At 39.5% G+C, this 25,520-nt stretch overlaps 1 protein-coding gene across 2 annotated transcripts; it reads right to left on the reverse strand.

Annotated features, from left to right (window-relative positions):
* NIPAL1 (NIPA like domain containing 1) lies at positions 1 to 24,663 on the reverse strand. 2 transcript variants are annotated; one of them, XM_043438654.1, is made up of 6 exons: positions 24,494 to 24,663; positions 15,608 to 15,868; positions 8,283 to 8,339; positions 5,000 to 5,090; positions 3,150 to 3,310; positions 1 to 2,625 (listed from the first exon to the last, which is right to left on the reverse strand). In XM_043438654.1, the coding sequence occupies exons 1-6, from the start codon at positions 24,537 to 24,539 to the stop codon at positions 2,009 to 2,011; spliced, it is 1,233 nt and encodes a 410-aa protein (XP_043294589.1). In that variant the 5' UTR covers positions 24,540 to 24,663; the 3' UTR covers positions 1 to 2,008. The 2 variants fall into 2 exon arrangements, with proteins under 2 accessions (XP_043294589.1, XP_043294590.1); XM_043438655.1 differs by lacking the exon at positions 24,494 to 24,663 and adding an exon at positions 23,738 to 24,036.
* Between the last annotated feature and the right edge of the window lie 857 nt (positions 24,664 to 25,520).

A 25,520-nucleotide genomic window follows, 5' to 3' on the forward strand; every position in this document is an offset into this window, starting at 1 on the left:
TCAACAGAGTAAACATATATTTGACCTGAGGTATCAACCCATGCATCTTCCATGGATTATCAATTTTCAAAAATGTGGAAGGCACTGAATTGCACTCAACACTGCCTGTGTGCTAAGTCACTTCAGTCGTGTCCAATTCTGCAACCCCATGGACTGCAGACTGCCAGGCCCTTCTGTCCATAGGATTCTCCAGGCAAGAATACTAGAGTGGGTTGTCATGCCCTTCTCCAGGGGATCTTCCCAACCCAGGGATTGAACCTGTGTTTCTCCTGTCTCCTGCATTAGCAGGCTGGTTTTTTACCACTAGCGCCATCTGGGAAGCCCTATGCCAAAGAGACTATACAAGCACTTTAGAACTTTGCAATCATCTCAGGTCATCACTGTGGACGTCAGTCATAGTTCAACAAAACTGTGGAAATGCTCAAGTCACGTTAATGGAATTCTGAAGAAAAGAGTCTACTACTATTACCCAGGATAGACTTCAGCTAGATTACAAACAAATAAAACTAATAACATTTGACATTAGAGGAGAAAAATCCAGTCAAACTGAAGGTTTTTTTGTTTGTTTGTTTTTAATGTCATAATTTTGGGGTTAGAATTTTTTTTGAGAGAAATACCTTTGGTCTAGAAATAATATAGCTAATTTCTTTTCCATTAAATCAATGAGTGATGAGTAATCTACCCATAAACAGTAAAGACCACCAAAATTGTTACTTCTCCCATGCACTTGGAGTGAGATAAGAAAATTTTATGCAGGCTTTAACATGAAAATATATTTCCCTGTACTAGTCCCTGAGGTCTTAGTATTTTGTTTTCTAAGAAGTTAACCCACCTTCCTATTCTCCCCAGATAATTACAATAAAATGTATGGAAAGCATGGCCAGGATGAAATTCAACAGAAAAAGACAATCTACCACTTATTGTGGTAGGATATGCATATTTTAAAAAATGTTAGTAACCAATTATAATTTCCTTAATAAAGGTGAAAATGCCAGATTTCAAGAGGACAATTATGATAACTCATTCAGGTCTTTCATAAAGATTTTTCTACTTGTTTCTAGTTTGTGGAAAACCCACCCTTTGGGGATTAAACCTTTGAGAAAAATTTAAGTGTACAATATAATGCTAAAACAATGTACTTACTCTTTGAAAGGCTCTACATCAAAAAGAAAAATGACATTTGGGATAATAATAATAAAAGTAGAGAACAAAATGAATATAAAGAACTCCACAGCCGAAATCACTTGTACTTCTTCAGAAACTCAATTGTGTCCTATGTTGTTCAGGTCTGAATTAAAAGAATCCATGAACATAATCATGTGTATTTGTTTTTGTGAAAAGGAAAAATAGTTTCATTTACCTAAGGTAATTAAGTATTTCTCTCTTCCATTCTCCCATTTTAATTGTTAATAAACCTCTATGATGTATCAATAAATCACAGCTTATAAGCCCTTCATGGGCACATGTAGCATACCGCCGAGCATGTGCATGTTCTTTAACACCTTCCCTTCAGCTACTTAGAAAGAAGGAAGCTGTAGGGTGAGGGGAAGCATCAGTGATCTCGCTTCTCAGTCTTAATAATTTGAAATTATGACTCATTAGAGAGTGATGACTGATATTCTGCTTATCAGTATACAGTTGAGTGTACCTATGAATTACTGAGAGACTAAGAATAGCAGCCAAAGAAATCAAGAGCCACCTGGCAAAGTCAAACACACTGTGACCAGAAGAAAGAGATTGTTCTGAGAGTTATCTAATTCTTTGACTTCTTTCATGCTTAGGCAGTATTTCAAGTTTGCAGAAATGAAAAACAGCAGAAGTCTTCTGGAGAAGGACCAAAACTTTGATTTTTCAAATGTGATGGCCAAAAGTGCAGGCATTTTTATTTGGCCTCATGTCTACATTATTAGTTAGAACTTTAAAAATGCCAGCTTTCCTAATATTTCTTTCAAGAATCAGGTATTCCTTCTCCTCTCCAAGTGTCTTCTGGTGGTTAAAGTCCAGGTTTCTAGGGATTTTGACTAGTCCTGCTATACAAGGTAATGTCATCATCGAATCCTGGGACTGAATAGTCTGTGTTCTCTAGTAAGACGTATTTGTCTTCACTGCCATTCGCAGAGAGGACTTCTTTCCGAGTAGTGGATGTCAGGTCACTCCAGGTAATGTCAATGTTTTTAAAAGCATGTAGAAGGAAGATGCCATTGATGATGGTGAAGAACCCACTCAAAGTCCCGATGACATCTCCAGCATTCATGCCATACCATTCTTGAAATAAGATGGCAGAGCAAGTCACTACCATGGATGTGAACAACACGTAATAAATGGGAGTCACAAGAGATGTATTAAAGGTGTCCAGCGCCTTGTTGAGATAGTTGATCTGTGTCGTCACCGAAAGCACAAGTACAGCCAACAAAACGAAGACCAGAGGATGCTTATAAACGGGCTTCCATTCCAGTAGTTCCTTAATGGCAATGCCCAGGCCCTTGACGGAGGAAACTGAAAATGCTCCAATCAATGAACAGATTGATATGTAGACCAATATATTGGTCTGTCCTTTCTTGGGTGCCACAATCAAAATTAGTACCAAGGAGATCACAGTTATGATCACAGCAAAGCAGATAAATCCTGTTAGAAGGAGAAAAGAATTAGGCTTCAGAAAATGCCAATAGGGTCAGGTCTTTGTGAAATCTTGTTAGTCATGAGTTTAGGAGCATAAGTGTTTTAGAAAGAGAACCATGATTAAATTAAAAACAGGAACAGCAACAACATGTTACTGCATGGCTTTTGATATCTCACAATGGACTTTCACAGACATATTTGAACCTCACAGATAACACTATAAGGTAAAGCAGGTATTGCCTGATTGACTTTATTTTCAGAATGAGGAAGATGTCAAAGTTTGGGTTGGAATATAAGCCTTTCCCCTCTCCAATTCCCATCTCTTCCCTTCATTCTGTGGAAGCGAAGCACGGACACAAAAATAAGTTGTGGCACCTTTTCAGAAGGCTTGTACTACTCAGTCAAACCCTACTATATCTCAACCCACAGACGGGCTTGCAGGAAGCATATTACAATATTAATACAAACTCATGTGATGAGGAGAGAAAGTGGAGCAGAATTTGAGTGTCTCTTTTGGTTGAATTACAGACCTGGGTCTCTCAATTTCATTTCCATTTCATGCAGAGTAGCAACTTTCTCTTCTTGTGGGGCATGGATAACCATCACAGTTGATCCCAATATACTTAATATACAGCCTATTTTCCCATGAATGTTCAATTGCTCATTTAAAAAGTAGGAAGACAATATTGCACTGTGGGAAGAAGGAAAAAAAATCACTCTTATTCAATTGCCTTTGGATTCCACAGCAGCTCGGCTGTCACGCTGTGGTGTGCGCCAGTCTGTATCTCTGTCAACTGACTGGAATATGCCACGTGACACTGAAAACCCCCGTTAGCTTGCTTGCTTTATTTATGTGTGTGTGAAGTTTGTTATATATTACTAAATTTGTATTTAGAAAAATTTCTACCATTTGTCAAACTTTAAGATTAACATTTTAAAAATCATTGGTAGTTTGCTATTTTAAAAAAATTTCATGGGAGTATAGTTGATTTACAATGTTCTGTTAGTTTCAGGAATACAGCACAGTGAATCAGTTATACATATGCAAATACCCACTCTTTAGATTCTTTCCCATATAGGCCATTACAGAGTATTGAGTAGAGTTCCCTGTTCTATACAGGGGCTTCTTATTAGTTGTCTATTTTATATATAGTAGTGTGTATATGTCAATTCCAGTCTTCCAATTTATTCCTTCCTCCCCCTTCACCGTCTGGTGACCGTAAGTTTATTTTCTACATTTGTACTCTGACTAACTTTAAAACTCAGGAAAGATGATTAATCAAATCTGCTTAATTGCTTTTATATCTAAAACATTATAATAGGCATTCTGTACACCTGAAAATTTCCCATGACCTTCTAAGAGGTCCCACACAATTTGTTTTCAATTTCCCCACCTTCTCTTGTAAAGTCAAAGTAGAAGATATTTTTACATCTTACTGGCATGATACATTTAGAACATGCATGCGCATGAAGGCTTCAAAGAAAGATATAAGCCTAAAGAAGAATTAACTCTGCTCTTCAGGACTAGTGTTTAGTTGGTACACACAAGTACAACCAAATGGGTTGTCAGAATACTAAAATATTTCCTTACCAGCTGCTATTGCCCTGATACTTTCACCTATCCAACGCTCCCACTACTTTGGTTGCTATGGCCTCAGGAAGTTCTAGATTGGCACTACGATGGACACAGATTATGCCATCCTGCTGTTCAACCACTAGGTCGGCTGTGGTCCCTTCTCCTTATGCCCTGGCACTCCCACCAGTGGGTAGGCCTAGTCATAAACCTTCTTCTAGAGGTTGATAATGGAGATAAAAGGAAAAGACAACAAACACAACAGTTGCTTAGTTACAAAATAAAACAGTTCATGGGCTCATGGGACACATTCATTTGGTATCATAATGGTCAACTCAGATATATTAGATCCACTTTCTATTGACAGGAAAATGACTCCTGCTTACAGGACTAAAAGAACCTAAGATGTCTCCAAACAGAAGTATTCAGCAGCAATGCAAGAGTTTTAATAACAGCTGAAATTTAACCCAAACATCATGCTTTTTAAAATCCTCTGATAACTATGGTCATTAACCACTAGGACAACAGAAAGCATTAAGAGGGTTGTGGCAATTTGTTCAGGTGAGAGGGGAAAAACTGCTTGGCTTCATTGGATCATCACAAAGAAAACACACAATTGCCTTAAGTTTGGCAGGAAGACACTCCGTTTCTTATTTCTACTGCTATTTATTGTGAAATCTTCTCAAATTATTTTTGTGATTTTCAAAATTTTGCTTTGAGATATGCTTAGTAATCTATTTCTTGTGGGTTATGTGAATCATGGTATTAAAATCTCTACAGAAGCCAAGTTCCTTACTGCTCACGTACCTTACAAGAACACTCAGCGCGCCCAGTGAGGTGACCAGAGTGGCAGGAGCAAAAGCATAAGCTGCAAAATTCACAACCTCTCCTGCTCCCACTGGAAAGCAAGCAGCAGTGTTAATATAAAGGATAGGCACATGTATTCAACAACTGACACATGCAAAACCAGTAGTCTTTTATCCTGAAGACACTCATATCTAATGAAAAGGAATAATTTAACTTCTTTTAGGGAAGGTGGGGAAAGTTTGGTATTAAAAGGTTGCAGATAAACCATAATTACCTGATGATGCTAACTCACTAATGCAAAAAGTGGTGACAGGGAAATATCTATTTTAAAAGACCTTCAATAAAGATTTTAGTTAACCTTAGTACCAGAAACATAGTTGGTCACTCTGATGAAATCTGGTAGAGGTAGGATTTGAAGTGAGCAGAGAATTATTGTTTGCTCAAGAATACCTACTGTTGGGCAAATTAACAATAAAGCAACCTGTAAAATTAGAATGCTTTCTAGAGGTGTACAGTCCAGGCAGGGGATAGGAAGAGATACCCACAGGCCTGTGTAGTCAGGCACCCCTGGATTGCAGGGGATCTACAAGCAACTAACAGTATCTTAGTAGCTGAAGTCCTAACAATGTGCTCCTGGAAGCCTTTTCTTATCTGAGCAACTCCAGACTTCCATGAGATAGGGGGATGCAATTGACTTTGAGAGCAATGGAAAATCCCTCTAAGAGTTGGGTTCTTGTATTGAGAGCAGATTATTCTCCTGCTGGGTCACAATTGAATGCTTGCCCATAGAATGTAGTATTTCACACCGCAACTATGACAAGCATATACTTCTTGTTGAGAGAGCTTCTGGAACAGATAAAAGACACCAGTACACTTTTTCCCTCTGGCTGCTATCTACTCCACTCCCCGTCCCTACCCCATCCCCAGCCAGATCTGCAAGAGTAATCAGCTTTGAAACATCGTAAAACAAATAGAATCATACAGAATGGAACAATTAGGAGATTGTGCATAACAGCAACAGTGGTAGTTTTCTTGGAATTGTAAGCAATGAAATAAAATTCATATTTTACGGCAAGACAAGAAAAATGTAAACACAATTTTTTTTTGCCATTTGGGCCTCCCCTCTCCCCTTTAGTGTGTCTGTGCGTTAACCAGACCTCCTTAGCAGATATCCCTCCTCCTTAATCTTGAAGGGCCCACTACCTTCTTTGTAAATGCATCTCTGGATGGTGTAAAGTGTTCATAATACATCATTTAACGTACAGCCTCCTGTCTAGAAAAACTTATACAACTGTGCTTTGATCTCTAATGGGCAGAATAGTTTGCTGAGAGGCTGTTCTCAGGTTATAATTCTCAATTTGGCTTGAATAAAATTTTCCATTTCTTTTTTAGATTGACTAGTTAATTTTTCATCAACATAAGCTTTTTTGAATACCTCATTATTTATATTTTTATCATGATAGCTTTCCAGGAAAATACTGACCTCATGAAGTACTGTATGTTTGTCTCTAGGTAAAAATCTCTAATGTTGAAGACAATGCTTTTCTCTCTTCAATACTTGTAGAAACCATGTGCATGGTGAGAATACAATTACAAATGTAGCCATATAATATTCTTCTACTTTCTATTGCATAGGTAGAAGGTAGGAAGATATGAGAAAGAGAGTAAAGGAAAGAGAATCATCCAAGTATTTATTTGGAATCTTCCCAGTATAGTCCCTGACAACAGTTGCTCAAATGAAGTAAGAAAACAAATGTGAAAACAGCCTAAAAATTGAAAAAAAAAAGCTATATAAATTTAAATTATTTTTGTTCACCATCTTGTAAGCAGATAGGGTATGGGTTTCCCAGAGGGAAAGAACCAGATACAGCTTTTTGACGTAAGAGAAGCCATTTTAGGCCTAAGCTATCGTGTGCTCTAAGCCTGGCCACAGTGCTTGCCCATGAACAGGCCTCAGTAATTAATGATCTTAAAGGAACCAAAGGACAAACTGTTATCGGGCAAGAAAAGTAACAAAAGCAAAGATGATAAATTGGTTGTAAAGACTCCCAATTCTGGTTCAGTGGAAAGGTTAGCCTAAAGTACTTTCTTGAGCTATTTTGCAGAATTTAAATCCCCTCCACCACTAGATCCACTTGAACCTAAGGGATGATGTTGAATTTGCCCAACCCTCATGACTTCTATCAACTAGACAGAAGCTTTAGCTTGGATTTTATCAACCTTCGTCCCATTTTTATGTTGAATTCTCCTCTGCTCAAGCCCTCTATGAATATGCACATACTTTGAGCTTGAAACATTCCCAATTTGCTGTTTGGGGAGATAGTGCTTTGGGAAAGAGCGCCAGAATTCTCCTTACCTGCTCCAAGTAATAAATTCTTCCTTTTTCTTATCTATGGTTTGGTTGTGTCTTTTGACACCCGCCGAGAGGTGAAACCCAGTTTTGCAGTAACAAGCCTTTTAGATACCACCATTTGTTTAAGAAAAAGTTATCCAATTCTTTCTTTTAAGAGGATCTCAAAAATACTGAAATGTTTTACTTGGTACAGGAAAATTGATGGAAGTTTAAAGGCTTCTGGCTGCAGAGGGAGATGGCTGGCGAGTGTGTGAAACTAAAATTTATGAGGTCCTTTCTCTGGAAGTTTAAGGCTTGGAATTTGAGAAAGTTCAGAGGAGTTAGGAGGGAGATATAAATCTGCAAAAGTGCCTGAGAGATAACACTGCCTTCTCTCAGGACATCATATTAATAAAAATGCTTTTACCTCATACAGAGTCTCATTTAATCCTCCAGGCAAGTCTAGGAGGAGGGAGAATGCTGACAACTTTCATCTCCTCTCTATTTGTTCAGAACTAAGCAGCCCAAGGGGACTTTCCTTTATCCACGTTTTGGTCCTTGCTAGGAAAGTTACCCACTCTTTGCATCTAGAATAGTCACATATAGAATTAGGAGCCGGGGAAATGTAAGAGGGACGCATTTTCATCAATTATTATGGGGAATAAAATACAAGAGAAGGAGAAGTTTGTGATAAAACATAACATTTCAAATGGTAAGTTTTCCCTAGCATTCCAACACAGCATTGAGAACACAGGGGTGGGAGGAAGCCAGAGTAAAAATTAATTCTAAATTCACAGGACTTACTTTATATATAAGACATTATGCCCACACAAAAACTTCCAGACTTAACTGACAGCCTTACCAGTCGGATAAATTGATCGATTTGAACAACTGCATGTAATTTATTCATCATTTTGCAAGCAAACACTATTCTTGGCATTATGGACTCACTTGAGAGTAATCCTGCCCACCAGAGCCATTCCTTGAGGTAAGAATGTCCACCTTGTCCTAGGAAAATGATGAAAATAGAAATTAAGTTCTAAAGTGGAAGAAGAGGGTTTGGGGAATTAACTTCTATAAAAGGTACCGGAATATGGTTGGAAAAAGCAACACTTAGGGCCTACTCAGTATATCTCATCTTTAACTTACTTACTCAGTCATTTCTAGAGATCTCCTAAAGTTTTCTTTATGTTGCCTTTGATTTCTACAGAAAGTAAGTTTTCTTCATTTGCAGGAAAATTAGTCATGAGGTCTATTATTGTCAACAAAAAAAAATGCAAACCTAAAAACTGAGAATTATGTGGTTTTTTTTTTTGTTTTTTTTTTGAGAATTATGTTTTATTTGGTGGATTTGCTGAGGACTTAAGTCTGGGAGGCAGCCTCTCAGATAGTTCTGAGGGCCTGCTCTGAATAGGAAAGGGAGGAGCCAGGATATATAGGAGTTTTGCAAAAAAAACAAAAAAACAAAAACAGAAAGATAGTTGGAACATCAAAAGATTAGTGTTAATTTAAGAAAATGAATTTAGCACTTTTATTTGTATGGGAAGATGCAGGAGTCTGGCTCACTGGAATCATTCCTTTGGTACGCACCTTCAGTATTTAGGGCCAGTGTCCAGTGCTCTCCACCCTGAATCCCCTCAGGCTGCACTGACTGTGGGTGGGGGCAGTCGCTAATGCCTCGATGTCAGCAGTATCCTTTGTTTACTGATATGGAAGGGGACATTCTTTGTCTAAACTATTTATGCCATTCAGAGGTGTAGATAGAGAGTATTATAAGCCCTAAATACTTTATTTTGGCCACAGTTAAAGACAGAACCCAATAAATATTAGATTGGTACCTAATGAAGACATTAAAGGAAAGAAGATGGTTGAGATAAGAGCTTTTGAAATTTTGGATAGTCAATGAGAGAACAACCAGTGTTAGCCAGCTGGACTCTACTTATTCTCTACCTTTTGGCACCATGAAACTGAATTTGTGTCAGTTGTTGTTCAGTCGCTCAGTCGTGTCTGACTCTTTGCGACCCCATGGACTGCAGCACGCCAGGCTTCCCTGTCCTTCACCAACTCCCGGAGCTTGCACAAACTCCTCATGTTCACTGAGTCAGTGATGCCATCCAACCATCTCATCCTCTGTTGTCCCCTTCTCCTCCTGCCTTCAAACTTTCCCAGAATCAGGGTCTTTTCTTTGCAATGAGTCAGTTCTTCGCATCAGGTGGCCAAAATATTGGACTTCAGCATCAGTCCTTCTAATGAATATTCAGGACTGATTTCCTTTAGGATGGACTGGTTGGATCTCTTTGCAGTCCAAGGGACTCTCAAGAGTTTTCAACAACACCACAGCTCAAAAGCATCAATTCTTCGGTGTTCGGCCTTCTTTATGGTCCAACTCTCAAATCCATACATGACTACTGGAAGAACCATAGCTTTAACTATATGGACCTTGTCAGCAAAGTAATGTCTCTGCTGTTTTATATGCTGTCTAGGTTTGTCACAGCTTTTCTTCCAAGGAGCAAGCATCTTTTAATTTTATGGCTACAGTCACCATCTGCAGTGATTTTGGAGAAAATCAAGAAAATAAAGTCTGTCACTGTTTCCATTATTTCTCCATCTATTTGCCATGAAGTGATGGGACCGGATGCCATGATCTTAGTTTTCTGAATGTTGAATTTCAAGCCAGCTTTTTCAATCTCCTCTTTCACTTTCATCAAGAGGCTCTTTAGTTCCTCTTCGCTTTCTGCCATAAAGGCGGTGTCATCTGCATATCCGAGGTTATTGATACTTCCTGGCTATCTTGATTCCAGCTTGTGCTGGAATGCTTGTGCTTTATCCAGCCCAGCATTTCCCATGATGTACTCTGCATATAAGTTAAACAAGCAGGGTGACAATATACACACTTGATGTGCTCCTTTCTCAATTTGGAACCAGTCTGTTGTTCCATGTCTGGTTCTAACTGTTGCTTCTTGACCTGCACACAGGTTTCTCAGGAGGCAGGTAAGGTGGTCTGGTATTCCCATCTTTTTAAGAATTTTCCACAGCTTGTTGTGATCCACACAGTCAAAGGCTTCCGTATGGTCAATGAAGCAGATGTTTTTCTGGAATTCTCTTGTTTTTTCTATGATCCAACTGACGTTAGCGATTTGATCTCTGGTTCCTCTGCCTTTTCTAAATCCAGTTTGAACATCTGGAAGGTCTGGGTTCATGTATCGTAGGCCTGGTTTAAAGAATTTTGAGGATTACATCTGGAAGTTCATGGTTCACGTATAGCTGAAGCCTGGCTTGGAGAATTTCGAGCATTACTTTACTAGCGTGTGAGATGAGTGCAATTGTGCTGTAGTTTGAGCATTCTTTGGGATTGGAATGAAAACTGACCTTTTCCAGTCTTGTGGCCATTTTTCCATATTTGCTGGGATATTGAATACAGCACTTTCATAGAATCATCTTTTAGGATTTGAAATAGCTCAGATGGAATTCTATCACTTCCACTAGCTTTGGTTGTAGTGATGCTTCCTTAGACCCACTTGACTTCACATTCCAGGATGTGTGACTCTAGGTGAGTGATCACACCATCCTGGTTATCTGGGTCATTAAGATCTTTCTTTGTATCATTCTTCTGTGTATTCTTGCCACCTCTTCTTAATATCTTCTGCTTCTGTTAGGTCCATATCATTTCTGTCCTTTATTGTGCCCATCTTTGCATGAAATGTTTCCTTGGTATCTCTAATTTTCTTGAGGAGATCTCTAGTCTTTCCCATTCTATTGTTTTCCTCTATTTCCTTGCACTGTTCACTTAGGAAGGTTTTCTTATCTCTCCTTGCTATTCTTTGGAACTCTGCATTCAGATGGATATATCTTTCTTTTTCTCCTTTGCCTTTCAGTTCTCTTTTTTTCTCAGCTATTTGTAAGACCTCTTCAGTTAGCCCTTTTACCTTTTTGCATTTATTTTTCTTGGGGTTGGTTTTGATCACACCTCCTGTACAATGTTATGAACCTCTGTCCATAGTTCTTCAGGAGCTCTGTCTATCAGATCTAATCCCTTGAATCTATTTGTGTGTAGCCTACTGAAAAGGACAAAAACCTTTCCTAAGATACTCAGAGAATTATCTTCCCACTCTTGTAATTTTTGACCTTAACCACATGAATTAACCACTTATTTATGATTTTCTCATTACAAAATTTGCAAATAACTAAATTGGAATATTAAAATATGATTTCATATGCTGTTTTTAAAAAACTTAGTATCAGAAATACTTTCTCAGCCCTTAATTAATAATTGAACATTCCAAAGTCTGGTATATTATTATTAACGTGTATGAGACCATACAGACACTCAAACATAGAGTGTACATATATATACATATATGTAAGTATATATAGTTCCTAGTTTTTTCTTATCATTATATAAAACCCTTAAATATTATAAACATCCAGATATGTAAATCTAGGTTGAATTCTCATTCACTCTTTTTTTTTTTTTTTACTGTTTTACTTTATAGACCATAATGGTTATGTTGGATGTGTTTTTTTTTTTAAATTGAAATATACTTGATTTACAATATTGTGTCAGTTCCAGGTATACAGCAAAGTGATCCATTTACATATTATAGATTTCAGATTAACTTCCACTATAGGTTACTACAAGATACTGAACGTAGCTCCATATGCTATACAGTAAATATTTGCTGCTCATCTACTTTATGTACAGTAGTTTGTATCTCTTAATCTCATAGTTCTAATTTATCCTAATGTATCCCCTTCCCTTTGGTAACCATAAGTTTGTTTTCTATGTCTGTGAGTCTGGGTCTCTTTTATATATATATATATATATATATATATTCATTTGCATTATTTTGTAGATTCCACATATAAGTAATATATATTTGTCTTTCTCTGTTTGACTTAGTATTATATTCTCTAGGCGCATCTATGTTGGTGTAAATGGCAAGATTTAATTCATTTTTATGATTGGGTAATATTCCATTATATTTATATATCCCATATTCTTAAACCAATCATCTGTTGATGGGCACCTGGGTTGTTTAAATGCTTTGGCTCTTATAAATAGCGCTGCTTTGAACACTGGGGTATGTCTTTTCAAATTAGAGTTTTTGTCTTTTTGAATATATGCCCAAGAATGGGATTGCTGGATCATATGGTAACTCTAATTTTAGTGTTCTAAGAAACCTCCAATCTGTTTTCCATAGTGGCTATATCAATTTACCTTCCCACCAACAGTATAGGAAGGTTCCCTTTTCTCCACACTGTCTCCAATCATTTGTCTGTGGACTTTTTAATGATGGCCATTCTGATCATGGTGAGAGAACACCTCACTATAGTTTTGACTTGCATTTCCCTGGTAATTAGTGATACTGAACATCTTTTCATGAGTCTATAGGTCATATGAATGTCTTCTTTGGAAAAATGTAAGTGTTCTGCCATTTTTTGATTGGGTTGTTTGTTTTGATATTAAGTTGTATGAGCTATTTGTATATTTTGGATATTAACTCCTTGTTGGTCACACTGTTTGCAAATACTTTCTCCCATTACATAGGTTGTCTTTTTTGTTTTGTTAATGGTTTCCCTTGCTATGCAAAAGCTTTAAGTTTGATTAGGTCCTATTTGTTTATTTTTGCTTTTATTTCTTTTGCCTTGGGAGACTGATATAAAAATATTGCTATGATTTATGTCTAAGAATGTTTTGCCTATGTTCTCTAGGAGTTTTATGGTGTCACATCTTATATTTAGGTCTTTAAACCATTTTGAGTTTACTTTTGTATATGGTGTGAGGGAATGTTCTAATTTCCTTGATTTACATGTAGCTGTCCAGTTATCCCAATACCATGTGTTGAAGAAACTGTCTTTTCTCCATTATATAGTCTTGCTTGCTTTATAATAGAATAATTGACTGTAGATGTGTGGGTTATCTCTATTCCATTGATCTATATGTCTGTTTTTGTGCCAATATGATGCTGTTTTGATTACTGTAGTTTCATTCACTTCTTAAGATAAATTCCCAGAAGCAGAATTATTAGATTTTAAGATGGTAACATTTTAAGCTTTCCCAAATTTCTCTCAGGAAAGTTTGTACCCATTTATATTGCTTCCAGCAATGTTTGAGAAAGCTATTTATTTCTCAAATTCCCTTAGCAGCATAGGGCATTACTTTTTAAAGAAAAACAAAATCTTGTTAAAATAGTAGGCAACAACCCAGAGCCCATTGTTACATAGTTGATATCTCTTTGGGTACTAGTGAATTAACATTTACTTAAGTATGTTTATTGGCCACTTACAATTATTCTGTGAGTTCCTTGTTTATGTGCTTTGACTTTTCCTGTTAGGTACTAATCTTTTTCTTATCAACTGTTGTTGTTGTTTAGTCACACCTAAGTCATGTCTGACTTTTTTGAGACCCCATGGACTGTAGCCTGCCAGGGTCCTCTGTCCCTGGGATTCTCCAGGCAAGAATAATGGAGTGGGTTACCATTTCCTTCTCCCGGGATTATCAACTATAGTCACTCTTTATATATGGTGGATCCTAACTACCCTTTGTCATATATATTGAAATTTTCTCCCCCACATGTCATTTCCTTTTCAGTTTCAGTTAAAGGTGTTTTCAAGTAGGATTATTTTTTTTGGTCAATCCAGATAATTTCTTTCTTCATACAGAATTGTTTCTTCCTTTATCTTTATGCTTAGGAAGACTTTCTTTTAGGATTAAAAAAATTATTTTAAATTTAACTTAAACTATGTGAAATCTACTGTGAAAAGTGGTATAAAGTAGAACTCTTAAATTTTTCTCCTCTAGTTTTTGCCAGTTGTCTCTATACTTTTGATTGAATTATTCATCCTTTCTGTAGTGGACTGAAATGCCACTTTAAAAATTGTGTAATAAACTGCTGCATGGACTTATTTGATTTTTCAATTATCTTTCATTTTGTCTATCTTTTTTAATGCTAAACTATTTGAATCAGTGTTCCCTCAATAGTACTCTTCTATAAACTTGTTTGCACAATTCATAACTATTTATTATCCTCCTTGGATCTTAGAACAATATTTAGCTTTTTTAAAGACATTATTCTTGATAAGAATGAATAGAAAATTCATAGCTAATGAAGGACAGTCAAGCCGAGCTAACAGCTTCTGAAATGTCACTGCAAATAGTAACCTGATTCTACTGCCATCCATTTATTGACTTGACAATACTTATTGGGTACTGACCTCTATGTTAGGTGAGGTTCCTGCTTTTGTGAATCTAGTATCAATAAACAAGCCTGTTGACAAGTAAATAAACAATAAATGTACAATGACAAATTATTCCAGGGACATTGAAGGAAACCCTTGGTGCAATAATAGCAGGGGTGGAGGTGAGTGAGACCTTCCCAAAGAGGATGGTCAAGAAGGCCTTTCTGGAGTGATTATATTTTAGTTGAAGTCTGAAGGATGAGTCACCAAATGATGGGCAGGGAGAAGAGAGTTGCAGGCAAAGGAAAAGACCTTGAGGTGGGAAGCTGTCCCAGCCATGCTGTGCTCAGTCATGTCTGATTCTTTGTTGACCCCATGGACTGTAGCCCGCCAGGCTCCTCTGTCCATGGGATTCTCCAGGCAAGAATACTGGGGTGGGTTGCCATTTCCTACTCTAGGGGATCTTCCCGACCCAGGGATTGAACCCCTGTCTCTTGAGGTAGGAAAGAACTTGGTAAATTCCAAGAGCCAGAGAAAAGCAGGCAGCAGACAGGGTAGCAGAAGATGAAGCTGGAGAGGTAGCATGGGACACTTTAGGCAGGAGGTGAGGTCAGAGATTGTGGAAGGATGTTTGGATTTTACTCTGAGTGCAAAGAAAACCCCCTGATGTGTTTAGCCTGATCTGACTTTAAATCCTGAAACCTCAGAGTAAGGAGGAGAAGGAGGTGACAGAGGATGAGATAGTTGAATGGCATCACTGACTCAATGGGTGTGAGTTTGAGCAAACTCCTGGAGACAGTGAAGGACAGGGAAGCCTGGCATGCTGCAGTCCATATGGTCACAAAGAGTCAAACATGACTTAGGGACTGAACAACAAGGCTATGAAAGAAGAACTCATTCCACACTCTAAACTTCTTGAGTTTTAGTTTCACCCTAAAGGAGACACAACTGGTTCAATCCTGGAAACTGCTGAGAACAGAGACAGGGGCAAGACAGACACAGTGAAATTCTCTGAAATTCTCATAGCACCACAGTCTTACAATAGGATTATCTCTGCAATTAGAAATTTGAATTCGTTAGTTGCATCTATCTCTTACCAGCTCTAGTGACACCCTTTTTGGCCAGTTGCAAGAGGCCCTTTTTTTTCAAGATGAAACTGGAGCCAATAAAAATACTGGAACTTATTGCCAGTACCAGGCCTATATAAAGGCTGTATTTGTTCTCTGTAGAAACGCTCAGGTTGGTTATGCTGGAATTCAGGTCCATGTAGAGGACAGGAGAGGCCAGCAGCTGTGACACATGTGTGATCTCACACCAAGCCTGGGAGGCATTCGGACAGCTCAGGGACAGCACATAGCCTGGAAAAAGGGAAAGACGGAGACGTCAACCAACGAAAGGGAGATGCATTAACATTTTCTTTCTTTCTCCAAGAAATAGAAACTTTCTTTCTCTACTGACACACTTTTTTTTACTGCCTGATGGGCAGTCCCCAGCATGTGATCCATGGGTTGGCAGACACGTTCCGCTGGTCTCACACACACAAGTTCTTCACAGTGTTTTCAAAGTGCTTTAGCTGTCATCATCTAAGCATGACAGACTTCACAACAAAGTCTGGATTCCTCTTATTGAATGGAAAGTCTAGCAATACTTGGTTCTTTGCTTCAGCCAACAGCAGCCTGCTGGAACATCAAAGAGCTGTGTGCACTGGCTTGGGCTCAGCAGTTCATTACAGCTCCCTACCCCGCACATCCACTTCTCTCCTTCACGCCATCAGTGTGTTTCCCAGAAAGCATCATGCAGTGTGTGTATAATGCCCGAAAATAGGGAAGGGCACAGCACGCCCACCAGACTAGAAATCACCACGTTACAGGAAACTGAGCTAATCCACTTGATGTGCATTTCAGATAATCTGTTTAAAAGTGGGTCTAGTTTTCTAGACCATTTTCCCCATAGAGAATAATTTTTCAAGTCTAATTCACTTCCTCCTTAATAAAACAGACTCTAATAGAAAAATGAATTAAATATCAGTAGGCCTTTTTTTTCCCCTTGAAGAGGATTCAAATAAGCATGTAAATCCACTGAACCAGACCCATTATTATAACTGCCTTTTTTTGGGGAGGGGGGAGCTAAATACTAAAACACAGAATGAAAACATTTTATACTGTTTAAGAGATTTTTTATAATCGATTCTCCACTTGAAAAGCTGCCAACACAGTGACCCTGTGACTAGGTTTTCTATCTTTTCAACTTTTTTTCCATTTGAAAGGCATATTTTCCTAGCATGACTTACCCTGAACAAAAATGGGCAAAGACGAATTAACTACAATTTTAGGATTCAGTGAAATAAAGTCAGCTTTACATCTCAAAAATCTTAAGAAAGCATGTAAACAACAAAAATAGTTTGACTAAATGTTGTCTTAGAAACAAAACTTTAACAGTGGGATCTGTGCCTCTGGGGCAAAGCAGTATGCGTGTGTGCATGAGTGCTAAGTTGCTTCAGTCATGTCCAACTCTTTGCAACTGTATGGACTGTAGCCCACCAGGCTCCTCTGTCCATGGGATTCTCCAGGCAAGAATACTGGAGCGAGTTGCCATGTCCTCCTACAGTGGATCTTCCCAACCCAGGGATCGAACCTGCACATCTTTTGTCTCATGCACTGGCAGGCAGGTTCATTACCACTAGCACCACCTGGGAAGCCCTAAAAGCAGCATTAGTTCTGTGAGCTTTACCACACATACAGTTGAGGAACAACTATAAAGTTCAAGACTAGCAAAAGGTAAAATAATTGAATTCAGTTTTTTCATGGTTATTATTTCATTTATCTCTGTAATTTGAAAATGAACCAACTTTGATTCAGAGATACAGGATAAATCCTGAGACAAAACTTCTAAATATTCCAAGGAGAATTATATTACTTCAGGGATAGTTTACCGTAACTGAGGAATTTTTCAGGCTGGTTGTTTTAGTAAGAACTGCTGCAAATTTTCACATAAGCTAGCCGCAAGCAATCTAGTCCTGGACACTGTTCATCTCATCTAACCCCCAATTACTACCAAAGTAATTTTTAGTAGTAAGAATTTTGATTACATGAATTTTTGTGAAAACATCTGACTGAACTGGACAGAAAATTCCATGGCTGCATCAGTATCATTTACTATGTAGTTAACATAACCATTCCAAAACTTTAACTCTGGAAACAGTGTGGGTGGACCTCATTCCAGTGAAACAATACTCTTTCTGAACTGTTTACACAGCAAAACATTTCCAACATTTTAGGGGGGTGGGGGCAGAGGATGATAAGGGAACGCAAATAATGTTTGTTGCCTTTTGTAAGTTCTCATTGTAAATGAACATTAATGTTGTAAGTTTTATGGCAGGAAAAATAATAAAATCTTGTCTAGTTACTGACCTTAGAACTTAAATTATTTTATGTTTGGGGAGCATATGAAAGAGGGAGGCCACGGCAGATATGAACGAATGAGGAAGTGACTGGTGGGTAGGTGGGTATGGAGTGCTAGGGCAGGAGGGGAGGGATGGAGGAAGCAGAGTATGTGGGCAGGGACACTGGAGGTTTCTGAGCAATTAGAGATCTCAAAATTGAGGTAGCTTCTTAAGATTATAGTAAGCAAAGTAATTCTCCAGGAGTTTAATCCAAACTTTATCTAACACAGAAAATCTATTACATTCCTTCTTTTTCATTTTAATAGACACTGCCAATAGCCCTTTCAAGTGTCTATACCAATTTATACTCCTGTCAGCAAAGAGCATGTATCATTTCTTTAATGTTATGATATATTGTTTTAAATATTGAATAACATTTAGGAAATATGTGTCAGTTATTAAGAAAAAAATAATATACACCAACGTATCAACCACCTAATTTAAGAAGTAAAACACTGTCCCTCAGAGGTAACAACTAATCTGATTTTCTGTCTAATACTCCTTGCTTCAAAAAAAAAAAAATGGTTTCCTGGGACTTCCCTGCTAGTCCACTGGTTAAGACTTGGAGCTTCCACTGCAGGGGACATGGGTTCAATCCCTGCTCAGGGAACTAAGATCCTACATGCCATGGGGAATGGCAAAAAAAAAAAAAAGAAAGAAAAGGAAATTTCCCCTATAAGATGATATCTTTAAATAATAAATTGTTTCATTTTCTCCTTTTTACTTTCTAAACATGTAACCATACAGTATGCATTCTTTGGTGGTTTGCTTGCTTTTGAGATTTATCACTCTTGATGCTCTGACTGTAAGGTTTGCTTTTTTCCCTACTTTCTATAGAATTCCACTTTATGACTATCTCACCAGGAATTTTTCTATTTTATAGTTTGTGGACATTTGGGTAATTTGCAGTGTTTTTTGTTTTTAACAAACAGTACTGCTAATGTTCTCAATTATGTTAAACCAAATGAAGTTGATGCTATTTGACAATTTTTGACCCAACAAAAAAATAGCAGTTTCATAGTTTCATATGATTCAACTTAAGATGTATCTTCTAGGTACAGGTATAAATGTCTTCTTATATACACTTAAAAATTTAACAACAAAGTCAAATTTTCTATAGGATTATATGCCTTTTCCCACCTTAAACTCCATTACTAATCATCTATAATGTTGGGAAAATTGAATCATCACTCTTGACTTCAGTTTCTTCATCTCTAAAATGAGGGAGTTTGACTCAATGAGTCTAAAGATCCCTTCAATGCTTTTGGGTTTGATAATAAGTTATCTTCATTCCCAGAGTAATTTACTTATAATTCTGGTAGTTCATAAATATTGCTGATGGACCAGCTCTAAATTCATAGGCACTTGTATCTGGAAGATATCTTAAAGAAACTGATGCCAAGATATTAAGTGACTTGGCAAAGCCATGTAACAGCCAAAATCAAGGCCAAATAATCCAATTCCCAGACTAAATTCTATTTCAGAAACATAAGAACAAAAAGTACAAATAAATAAAGTCAGTTAACATTTATTGTTGTTTATACAAAGATGAAATGCTTTGAATAGTTTTTTCAAGTCTGAATTTGTCTATAAAGAATAATTTAGGGCTCCCTTGGTGGCTCAGTGGTAAAGAATCTGCCTGCCAATGTAGGAGACACAGGTGGATCCCTGTTCCCGGAAGATCCTACATACTTCGAAGCAACTAAGCCTGTGCACCACAACATTGATCCTGTACTCTGGAGCCTGGGAGCTGCAACAACAGAAGCCTGAGCACCCTGGAGTCTGGGTTGTGTGTAATACAGCAATAGCTGACTGGTGGTGGTGGTTTGGTGGTTTAATCGCTAAGTTGTGTCTGACTCTTGCAACCCCACAGACTGTAGCCAGCTAGGTGCCTCTGTCCATGGGATTTCCTCGGCAAGAATACTGGAGTGGATTACCATTTTCTTCTCCAGGGGATCTTCCCGACCCAGGGATCAAACCCACATCTCCTGCCTTGCAGCCAGATTCTTTACTGCTGAGCCACCAGGCAAAGCCCTAGCTGACTGATACACTTGCCTGTTTATATTAGCAAAGGAAAGAATGAATGAAATCTCTAATGTCTCCTACAATTTATTCTCCAAATATCAGCCATTGTGAATCAGATTACAACACTCCCCTGCTTAATTCCCCATGATTTTTCATGGCAGTTATAACAAAATTTAAATTTCTAATTTTTAAAGAGCTTTACATGTTCTGAAGCTTGCTCACCTCTGACATTATGTTGCATTACTCTCTCTCACTCATTCTCTGAAACAACACCTTTCATTCTCTGATTCGATATATTTTTAATGAGTATCTACCACCTGTCAGGCATTTTCTGGAAGTTGGGGTTACAACTGTGAGTAAAGTAAAATTCCTGCTCTACTACAGTCATTCTAATGGGGGAAAATAAACAAGTGACCTAAAAACTACAGAATATGTTGACTGCCATGGAAAGGAGTAAAAGCAGCATAAAGGAGTATTTTTTAAGAGAGCATTGACTAGAAAAAACTCTGTGCTAAAAGTAAATGCAAACACCCAGATGTGGGAATTTGCTTAAGGGGGGTGAAAGGAACTTTAAGCCAGGTTGGCTGATGAGAGAAGAGAGATGGTATGAGATGAGGTCAAAGAGTAGTAAGACATAAGCTCGGGTGAAATAATCCTTTAGTTAAGTCCATCCTTTTGTGTCACTTCTCCTTCCAGAATTGTACAATGGCGTCCCTTTCCATTCAGAAAAAATCCAAAATCCCCACCACAGTCTAAAATGGCCTATAGAATCCTGCCTCCATGTATCTCTGTAACCTCATTTCCTAATTTTCTCCCTTCTTTCTTTAATAGGCTTAATTTCTTCTGACCTTAGACGCTTTTAAGTAAGCAGTCTTCACTTGTTACTTTGTCCTAGTAGTGGCTGGTATAACTGACTCCTCTTACTGAACTCTCACCTCCTTAGAAAGCTTCTCTGCCTTTCCAACCTAATTTCTCACTTTCCACTGTACAATTTAACACTGCCAACCAAACAAATGTCCTCTTACAGCTTAATTATGGCTTTGTAACAACATTGTATATCCACAGATCTATTTCATTTATTTACTCAACAAACTACCATATGTGTGCTAAGTCACTTCAGTTGTGTCCAACTCTTTGTGACCCAGTGGACTGTAGCCAACCAAGCTCCTCTGTTCATGGGATTCTTCAGTCAAGAATACTAGAATGGGTTGCCATTTCCTTCTCCAGGGGATCTTCCAGACCCAGGGATTGAACTCGCATCTCCTGTGTCTCCTGTATTGGCAGGCAGGTTCTTTACCACTAGCGCCACCTGGGAAGCCCAAACTTCCATACAAAGCCCCATGTTAGGTAACCATTCATCAACACTTAAATTCTTATTATACTTTCTGTGTGCCAGGCCTCTTCTAGGAATGTGGGAGACCGTGATCAACAAGGCAGGTAAACAGGTCTCTGTTCTCATGCAAACTGACAATTTTATTGAGAAAACTAACAAAAAGACTAGAATAAGGAGGGTAGAATAGGAATGAGAAATAATTTGGAGCAGAAATGGAGAGAAAATTTGGAGCAGAAATAAGAATGAGAAATAATTTTGCTATAAACTGGAAGTTTGGAAATAAACTGTGATAGGACTGGGTAAGAAGCCCAATATTTCAATTAATCCAAATAAAATTGAGCAGATACTGTTGACTTTTTTAAAAGTTAAAAATTTGTATATCTAAACAAGATCATCCCACTATCAGTATGTTTGGAAGCCAAATACTCTATGAGGACTGTTGATCATCAGATTTCCTACATAACCTGCTGCAATTAATAACATATTGTTTTCTGAACAACCTTTAGTGAAGAATTTTTACTAGCTTAGAGCACTTAAATTTCAGCACCTAGAGCACTTAAACTTGAAAAAAAAAAAACCTATTCTTTTAACTTTCTTGTAGAAATCTGGAGAAAATCTATTTTAGTGTAATATAAAAGAAGCTATATTTTATATAGAAAATACAGCTTGCCCTGCTAATAAAAGCTATATTCATTTGGTGGAATTTTGAGAAATGTTTATGATATGTTTTTTTTAAGAGTAAAATCTCAGAATCATTAACATATACCATTGCATCCAAGAGGCCAGAGACTGCAGATGGGCACCTACAAAAAAACAAAGTCTCAAATAATTTTGTACTTTGTTTGATTCCTAATTATGAAGACTTATTCAATTATTTGGGCCTCTAGGCCCAGACTGTCTTGCAAATCTCTCTGTTCTATTAATAGAACCTAGGTCAATGTCTGACACATGGGACCTAGGTCAATGTCATTTGAATAAATGAACAAATGAAAAATTGATCCTTTACTCCATGTCAGGTCAGACTCTGAAGTGTTTGCTTCATATGTAATCCCACCTGCATCTACTCCTCAAACTCTAAACTGTAGGAATTATTCTCAATTTACAGACAAAGAAAGACTTAAGGAGGATGTCATGGCTGAGAAGACTGCCTGTGTGCTCAGTCGCTTCAGTCATGTTGCATTCTTTGCAACCTCCTAGACTGCAGCCCACCAGGATCCTCTGTCCATGGGATTCTCCAAGCAAAAGGACTGGAGTGGGTTGCCATTCCCTCCTCCAGGCAATCTTCCTGATCCAGGAATCGAATTGGAGTCATCTGCATTTTCTGCATTACAGGCAGATTCTTCACCACTGAGTCACCAGGTAAGTTTCACTGATAACAATTCTGATTTCTCTCAAGTCTTTTCCCCTAGTCGTGGTTCAGTCATGGGCTCAGTCGTGTGTCCGACTCTCTGTGATCTCATGGACTGCAGCATGCCAAGTTTCCCTGTCCTTCACCATCTCCCCGAGGTTGCTCAAACTCATGTCCATTGAGTTCGTGATGCCACCAGAGTCCCACACAATTAATTACCACAGTTAACCCTTGGTATTAAACATGGAGGCCTTCCTTGGTGGTTCAGTGGTAAAGAATCCGCCTGCCAAAGCAGGAGACTCGAGTTCTATCCCTGGATCGGGAAGATCCTCTGGAGAAGGAAATGGCAACCCACTCCAGTATTCTTGCCTGGAGAATTCCATGGACAGAGGAGCCTGGTGGGCTACAGTCCATGGAGTCACAAATAGTCTTACAGGACTTAATGACTAAAAAACAACAATTAAACATGGAGCTTGAACATTTCTTGTTGGAACTAAATATATGAGCAAAGCAGAAATTCATTCCTAAGTTCAAACAGGCAGGGTAATTCACACATTCTCCTTACAGATCCCTGGGTAAACAAGGGTGGACGTGTTAGTATCAGTGGACGTGTTATTAACAGTCTGATTTACTGGTTTAGGAATTCTTTAGACAAAGATTGACTATCTAGGAAATAATTCTAGATCCCACTGCCTTCGTAACCACTTTCAAACACTTCCAAAACCACAACTTTCTAATAGTTTGTGAACTGTTCAGGCATTTTACTCTTTGTGTTCGTTCTTTCTCTTCCTGGCACCGTTCTGACTTCTAACTTAAAACAAACAATACCTCTCCACAGCAAGGAATAAGCTGGGAGAGCCAAGGGAAGAGAAACTCTGGGGATTTGCCCGCAGTTTTGGGAAGGCAGAGTTCTTGCCACGCCTCTCATTGCCCCCTCCCTCTTTACATCCTTACTGGGTAAATCAGAAATCAGCTTTCCTCTGGACTCTGTACAAACTGAAAACTGTGATTTCAAACCGTCCGCCAGCGCCCCTCCCCGCCCGCCTGGTCCCCAGGTTCTTAGTTTCATCCCGACTTACATGTGCCTTCGGTACTGAAGTTGTAGAAAGCCCACGAGCAAAGTGCAAGGGGCGGCGCCCTAAGACTTTACCCGACGAGGGTTGGGGCAGAAACCCAGGCCGCAGAGCAGTGAGAAACCTACAAAGATCGCGCCCAGTTCCGGTCTCGCCTTAAGCAGCCAAGTGACTCTGCAGCAAGTCAGACGCGAGGCTACTGAGGTTGGAGGCGTTTTCACCTCTCAAAGAAAGAGGAGAGAGGTGGGCAGCTCAGCCGAGCCCAGCGTCCTTCCCCGGGGGTGTCCAGGGCGCATGACCCTCCACCTTGCTCGAGCTTCGCCAAGCCCGCGCTGGGCGCAAGACGGGACGTCAGCCGGGTCCACGGCCGCGCCCTCTGCCGGCGGGATGACGTCGACCACGGACTCTGGAAGTGAGTCTGAGTCAGTGGAAGCGTCTTTCTCGGGTGAAACTTGGGAGTCCCCACAACACCCTGAACACCCCGTCAAGACATTCAGCTCTCCATAATTTACGTGGACCCGTCTTCTGGAGTGGGAGTGGGAAGCCACGTATTTCTTGTTCGACTCAGGCATTCCCATAGAGTCTGGCATATTGTTGGCACCAATAAATATCTGTTGACCAGCTGAGTGAATGAATAAATGCATGAACGAGTACGTTAAGAGTCGGCGTTTCCCTTTCTAGACTCCACAAGTACCCGCGACCGCCCGCCGGGTCTCATCGCCACCCGGACGCCAAGTCCTCCGGCCCGGAGCAGACACTCACCTTCTCGGCAGGGCTCTCCGGGCGGCAGCCTCACCTGTCCCCCCATGGCCCCCGACGGGGCTTCCCAGGCGCAGAAGCTCACTCCTCAAGCACCCGGTCTTCTCCTGCTCCCCACGTACTCGCGTTGGGGCGGAGCTGCGGGGTCTCGGACTGCCGCGCGCAGACCCTGGCCCCGGACAGCCTCAGCCAATGGGGACGGCGGGGTGGGGCCTCCCCTAGAGCCACGCCCCCGAGCCGCGGGGTTGGGTGCCGATTCCCACAGAGCGGGCGGAGGCTGCGGTCCGCCCGCGCAGGTACGGGTGGTGGTTTCGCCGACGGCCCCTGGGGACCGCTGCTGGACCCAAGCAGAGCAGAAGCACAGGCACACTTCACGGGGTAAAGCGTCTTTCGGAGCGTGGAAATCGCCAGGTCAACTCCAGGGGAATTTTGTGATGTAAAAGTCTGTGCTAAGGCCCCCTTCAGGCTCCTCCCTGGTTGAAATGCCTTCTGCCAGGGGATTCTGAGGGCTCTGCTTTGGGTGTTCGCGGCTTTGCAGGGAAGTTGTGGCCCCTGGGATTCTGCTCTGATTACCAAGTAAAGTTTATTCTGGGGGCTTGAGAAGAGAGTTTGTTGTTTTGTACCATTATCAGCTTTTCCCTAAGTCCCTAGGCTTCAAACTCCCACCTTCCATCTCTCCCTTTCCTAAGTCATGTAGAGTTATTGCCCTAAGCCCTAAAAAAAAAGGCAATGCTCAAACTGAAACGACTAATTCCTAACGTTTATGATAGTCTTACTTCACCATGCATATGTAGGCACTTTATGTGTATTAACTCGTTATATCCCACAACATAGTCTGTTAACCCCTAATTTACAGAAGAGAGTTCAGAGGAAACGAATGAGATTAAATAATTTAACCAGCTATTCATTGGAAGGCTTGGTAGCAGGTCTTTATGCAGCACGATAGGGGTATAATTCCTGGTAAAACTCTCACCACAGGAATGAGGTGCCTCTGTGTTCTGGGGCTTTGGCAGGGAAGGAAATACTCTTG

This window comes from Cervus canadensis, chromosome 19 (assembly GCF_019320065.1).
Source record: "Cervus canadensis isolate Bull #8, Minnesota chromosome 19, ASM1932006v1, whole genome shotgun sequence".
Taxonomy (NCBI): domain Eukaryota; kingdom Metazoa; phylum Chordata; class Mammalia; order Artiodactyla; family Cervidae; genus Cervus; species Cervus canadensis.

Bases quoted from the DNA above. Each gene is read 5' to 3' on its own strand.
- NIPAL1 (XM_043438654.1), bottom strand. From the start codon at position 24,539: ATGGGGGGACAGGTGAGGCTGCCGCCCGGAGAGCCCTGCCGAGAAG. The intron at 15,869-24,493 runs GTGAGTGTCTGC...CCCTTTTTCCAG, and splicing joins CGGAGAGCCCTGCCGAGAAG to GCTATGTGCTGTCCCTGAGC. The intron at 8,340-15,607 runs GTAAGAGATAGA...TCATTTTCCTAG, and splicing joins AAAGGGTGTCACTAGAGCTG to GACAAGGTGGACATTCTTAC.